This window comes from Triticum urartu, chromosome 3 (assembly GCF_003073215.2).
Source record: "Triticum urartu cultivar G1812 chromosome 3, Tu2.1, whole genome shotgun sequence".
Lineage (NCBI taxonomy): Eukaryota > Viridiplantae > Streptophyta > Magnoliopsida > Poales > Poaceae > Triticum > Triticum urartu.
Genome location: NC_053024.1, coordinates 605,127,737 through 605,133,651, shown reverse-complemented (window position 1 = coordinate 605,133,651; position 5,915 = coordinate 605,127,737). Strand labels below are relative to the sequence as shown.

The following is a 5,915-nucleotide window of genomic DNA, read 5'->3' as shown; positions in this document are numbered from 1 at the left end:
GCAATGATGGTAGGTACGGTACGTGGAGTAGAGCCGTTCCGAGCGAGAAAGCAAAATACAAAAAACCGTACTACTCCTACTTGGGAAGAATTCGGTCTCCCATGAGACTCGACACCCGCGGTCGCTAGCTAGTACTCCCTCCGTTCTAAATTATTGTTCGCAGAAATGGATGTATCTAGAACTAAAATACATTTAGATCGACAAGTAATTCAGAACGAAGAGAGTAACTCGTACGAATCGTCTCAAATTTTTTGGCACGACCTGCAGTGGAATGAGCTCGATCGCCAGAGGATTTTTGCCTAATTTCTGCGTTACAGTACAAGTTAGACCCGAATCTCACCAATAAGCTACTGCTAGGACCGAACATTCCGAAAGTGTTTTAGCACATATCCGTCGCCCCAAGAAGTACGACAAGAATCCAGGAAAAGGCGTTCCGGAAAGAAACATTTGGGAACGCGGCAATCCGCTTTGTCCGATCGTGCCATTGCAGGCAGTACCCTTCAAAGAGATACGCATCGGATTGCCGTCCTCTCCAATTCGCTGCGGAAGGCATCCCAAATGTGCCCTCGACATGTGGCGCGGCCACTTTCGATCCGGGCCGAGCCGGTGGAGAAAGCGGGAGACGGCGCCCAGAACAAAGCCGGACGCCTTGACCGGGTCAGAGCGGCACGGCAGGGCGCAACGGGACGACAGGATGGAGCCATGCGAGGCCGTAACGGAATCTGCACTCGCCTGCCAACGCACGGACGGAGCGCCGGACAGGGACCGACGATGGAAGAAGATTCAGAAGAGGTCGGTCGTTCGTCCGTCCCGGCCCCGACCTCTTGATTTTAAACGGAGTCTCGCAAATAATTGAGGCGTGGAATTACGGGGATCCAGACACAGCACAGGCGTCGCCGTCAGGCCATGACACGAGCCGTGAAGATGCAAGATACCGGGGGGCCCGGCCCGGCCGGGGAAGAAGATTCTTTGGAGGCGGATGGCCCGTTAACTCCAGTCGGAACCATCAGCTATACAATTAACAAAGAACCGAGCACCCCCCCTTGTTAAGCAACTATACGTCACATGATTAGACTTTTGCGCCCAAGTGGAGTGCACCCACCACCTCTGTCGAACCTACTCCCTCCCAAGTGTAATTAATCACTGAGCTACGACACTCGATCAATTTCACATGCAAAAATAATTCCAAAACAGAAATGTAACAAGGAGGAAAAGCCCAAGCACCGAACAAAAAACAGCACTATATCTTTCCTTATTATAGAAGATGGGGGTTCCTTATTCACGAAGCAACCGAGCGATGCCAAAAGGGATGATGATGGTACGTGCGTACACATGACTGACCGAAGTGGAATTGCAACAACGCAAATCCAATCCAAGCCTTAAGCACAAATGGAAACATGGAGCTCTTATTTCTTTCCTCCTTGCTTATATCTTACAGCGACGCCTTTCCGAACCGCCGACGATATTTTCCCAATCATCGTCAGTTCATCACCTTAACACAGCTAGAAGAACTACTTGGCAGGCAGCGCCATAGCTCCGAAACTTCTTCCTTCGTCGGATCCACGACGACACTTATTATTCCTCCCGGCAACAACCTACGGAGGCCATGCCATGGATTTTGTTTCTCCTCCGTTGTTTGCTCGTCGGCGTCCATCCATCCATCCATCCAGCACCAACCGTCCCCCAAAATAACCAATATATCACCCACACGCACCCACGCACGCACGCACAAAAGAACACCTAACGCTGATGCTACCGCCACCGCCTCCTACCTCTAGCTAACTTCTACCTAGCGCTAACCATCGATGATGATAGTAATACGTAGTAATACTTAAATATGGCAGTGATCCATGGAAACGCGGGGAGACGGAGACGGACGGACGATGCATCTCAGTACGTCCACTCCGGCGGGAGATTGACCTCGCACGCCACGGCGAGCGGCGGGGAGTGCGCGGCGGCGGCATTGGCGTTGGCGTTGTGCTCGCGCTTCTGGCTCGCCTGCATCGCGTTGCTCCGGCTCACCAGCGCGTCTGTGAGGACACAAAGAAACGAGTTCGAAATGTCAGTCATTGACGGATCTTCATAACCCAAAATAAAGATGCGATTATCATTGGCGTTGCTAGTGCGTGCGTAATGAGAAGGGATTGATTGCTCACCGTGATCAAGAACGAAGGCTCCGGGGTAGCACGGGCGGGCGCCGAGGTCCTCGACGTTGAGGTTGAGCGCCTGCACGACGCGCGCCGGGAGGAGGACCGTGGAGCAGCCTGAGGCCGAGCAGAGCCACAGGATTTTTAGCTAAGAATACTTTTGGGGGACATGACAGGGGCAGGCAAAGGAAGTGGGGGCGAGAAAGGGGGCGCACTTGGTTTCTTCTTGGGCTCGGCGGGCGCGCCGGCTTGCCGGGGGATGAACACGCCGGTGCCGGTGCACTCGCGCTTGGCCCCCGGAGGGGTGAGGAACACGGCGCGCATGCCGGCCGCGGACGGTGGGGCGTGGTGCGGGGACTTCTGCAGCGGCGGCCAGGCCGAGGGGTTCAGCCCGAGCGGCCCGACGTCGGCGGAACCCCACGCCATGGCCGCCGCCATCGCCAGCTGCTGCTCCCGCTGGTGCTTCATCAGCTGCTGCTGCTTCAGGAGATGGAACTGAAACCCGAAATCATACAAAACGTCAGAGAATAATCACTCCGGCGAGAAACGAAGCGCAAGAGTTGGCCGGCACGGTGCATGAGAAGACAGAGGAACTCACACGAGCGACTTGGGCCTGGCGCTGTGCGAGCGAGTTGTTCGGCGGGTACTGGTAAGGGCCGACGGGCTTTGGGGAGGGAAGCAGCGGCGGAGAGGGCTTCCTCGCCGGCGGCGCGACGCCGGCGCCGTGGATGGGAGGAGGGTTGACAACAGGCACGGGGATGCTGTCCACGCCGAGGCGGGCCACCTGCCCGGCGGCCTCGTGCAGGAGGTCCCATGGGTCGGCCGGCCGCTGCTCCAGCGGCGAGGACGGCGGCGAGCTGACCTGCGAGGCGCCGCCGGTGGGGCTGTCCTCCCCGGAGGCCTGCAGCACGCAGAGCGTGGACTGCGGAGACCCAGACATCACCTCCGCCTGGAGCGCGAGACACGCAGAGACAGATAGAAACAACAACCAATCAGATGCTTCCAAAGACAACAAACAGGGATGCCAACCCAAACCAGGCCAAGAAGCGACGAGACGAGGAGACGAGAGTCCGGCAACCGAAAACCAACCTTGGGAATGGCGCGGTCGCCGGCGTCGCAGTCGAGGCCGGCCACGCGGCGCGAGAGCCCTTCGAGCCCGTCCTCGTCGTCGCTGTCGCTCCTGGCCGCCGCCGCCGCCGCGGCGGCCGCCGCCTTCTCGTCGGAGAAGAAGTCGTCGTCGAGGAACTCGTCCGGCAGCCAGAAGCCGGCGCCGGCGCCGTGGTGCTCCTCCGCCATTTCCGCCCAAGGAAGAAGGAACCAACTCCTCTGCGTGAAGCGTGGACGGAACGACCCCCTACCCGAATATTATAGGCGCGCGCGAGGGCGGGGGACGGAGGCCAGAAATCGCCGCTCGGGGAAGAGATAATTACGCCCAACACGTACCGGGTGATGGCTCCCTCTGCCTCTCCTGCCGCTAATGCTTCTCACTCCTCACAAAGCGTATTTATCTCACCGGACGGACGGACGGACGGCGGAGAAAAGCGGCGGGGTGGGGGAGGGGGAATGTCAAGGACGGACGGCGAGCCGATGTGGAGGTCAAAGGGGCGGATGTGCGGGTGGTTTATAAAGAAAGGGTAGGGGGGGGGGGCAAAATTTACCGGGCGATTTGTTCAAAAGTGTAAAAAGTTACCATTGCGTTTGCGGTGGTGGTGGCGCCGGCGTGTTTTTTGTGCGCCTCCTCGGGGCCGCGTTTCTAACCGGCCGGGTTAAGTATGGTAACCTGGCCAAAATAACCAGCTCTTTTCGCGCTGCGCTTTACGGCTCCCCCCTCATGCGCAACGTCTGGCGGAGAGGTTTCAGTTTCACCTCACCTCGCCGCGTCGTGTCTGTCATCCCTTCTGGCTGAGCCTCAGCTCAACTCATGTGACTTTTGCCTCTGGAAATGGCACCCAATAATTGTCTGGCGTCGCGTTCGCAATGTCGTGATTTTGGTTGCAGTGTTGGGTGTGCGACGAAACAACATCGTATGGACAGCGGAAAGTTGCATGGGGTTCACACCAAGGCACCGGACCGAATCGAACGTGCGATCTATAGGCAGATCAGCGCGTTATTAAGAGGGACCATTCACGGAAGTGGTTTCACGCGGAAACCAGCGTGCCCCCACCGAAATGCCACCATTCGGGTGATACTTATTTGTGGTGGTGATTAAATTACTGCCGCGTTGGCGTGCGCGACGAAGAAGCTTGTGCGTCACGAGACCCGCGTCGGGCCCCAGGAGTTTGTACTCGTCTCATGTCACCGCGCTGTCCAGCGGCCACATTGAATTCGTGTCCGGCTCGCCTCTCGGGCCGCGGCCAGGTGTACTGCGTGTGGTAAACCGGTAACGGAGTGCCCGTTCGTGCGTCGCGTTCGTGCCGTGCCATGCCATGCCAGTCCAGACGTGAATGTACGTGCGTGCCGTGCGCCGACGAGAGTGAGTGAGCCCGAGAGTGGCATGCAGATACAGATGCAACAATTCGTCCGGTCGCCCAGATGCGCTGGCGTACGAGGGATGGGAACCTTTTCTCCTCGGATTCTTGCGGACCGCCGCTGCATGGGTCGATAGATTCCGCAACGACCGCGCAAAGAACAGGCCGGCCACGCCCGTCGCCAATGGCGGCGCGCTTGTCGCGCCGGTTCGGCCGACGGCGCCCTCGTACGCACGTAGGAGTACTACGTACGTAGCCCCGCGAAACCAGCCAGCGCCTCGGGCTCACGGGCGCCACGATCTTAATTTACCACGTTCTGTTTGGCAAATTGTTTTCACGGCCGCGCGCTTCTTTTGGCGGCAGCGGTCGCGTTTTGGGCGGGGCGACGGAAATGGCGTGGGATGAGGTGAGGTGAGGCGCCGTCGTTCCCGGGACCGGGAGAAAGAAACGTGGAAGCGAGCGGGCGCGGGGCGCCCCATGCCATGGCTTTCGAGGGATCGTGCTCCGGTTTGGCGGGACGGGGGCGCGGCGAAGCAAACGTGCGGACGTGCGTGCCAAACTTCAGGCGCCCAGCCCAGGTTTGTCGCAGGTTCTTAGTTTTGTTTTAACAGCATTGTTTCCAGGCCAAATATTCAGACTTCCAACAGAACCAGGTTAATTAGCACGTACTCCACTTGATTAGTGAATCATTATCTTCCGTCGGGTGAAAGATCCGTGCGCATTGGCCGTTGCGTTCCGTTCTGGTATGCGAGGGAGGCACGTCCTTTGGACGGACGGACACTGTCGCCGGTCCGGCACGCCTCGATCGCGGCACGTCGGCCCGTGTCGTGTGGCGGCCCGTGCGATTCCCGCGCCGCTGCTCAACAAAGTGGCGACACAGCACGAACTTGAGGCGTTTGGGGAACACCCAAGGATTATATAAAACAAAACTAGTGGAGCTTAATCTGGAGAAGGTGGATCAAAGGTGCTGCTGGATCGTGGCGTCTGTCTCCACCAAGCCCGCAGGCTAGCTCCCGCTGCTAGCGGCAAGGCTGGCCGAGCAGGGAGCATAGATAGCCCGTGCATTGTTTGTTCTTCCCAACCACATGCCCACGCCCAGTTCTGCGTAACATTGTCGCGTCTACTGTATGTTTTTTTAGACCATTGTATTAATTTACGTGTGTGCAACGGTGGTGGTGGTCGAGTAGTGACGGAGGACCCCGACGAGTCGCTCACCAAAATAGGAAATGTTCTTGCTGTGGATCAAGCCGGCAATTTTGAACTTTTTCCTAGGAAAAAATACATTTAAAACTTTGACCTC

The 5,915-nt window shown here is 57.9% G+C and overlaps 1 protein-coding gene across 1 annotated transcript; it reads right to left on the bottom strand.

The window, feature by feature from the left end:
* Positions 1 to 1,224: 1,224 nt before the first annotated feature.
* LOC125545292 lies at positions 1,225 to 3,734 on the bottom strand. The gene is made up of 5 exons (XM_048709190.1): positions 3,237 to 3,734; positions 2,746 to 3,096; positions 2,363 to 2,642; positions 2,157 to 2,264; positions 1,225 to 2,030 (listed from the first exon to the last, which is right to left on the bottom strand). The coding sequence occupies exons 1-5, from the start codon at positions 3,441 to 3,443 to the stop codon at positions 1,891 to 1,893; spliced, it is 1,086 nt and encodes a 361-aa protein (XP_048565147.1). The 5' UTR covers positions 3,444 to 3,734; the 3' UTR covers positions 1,225 to 1,890.
* Positions 3,735 to 5,915: the final 2,181 nt, after the last annotated feature.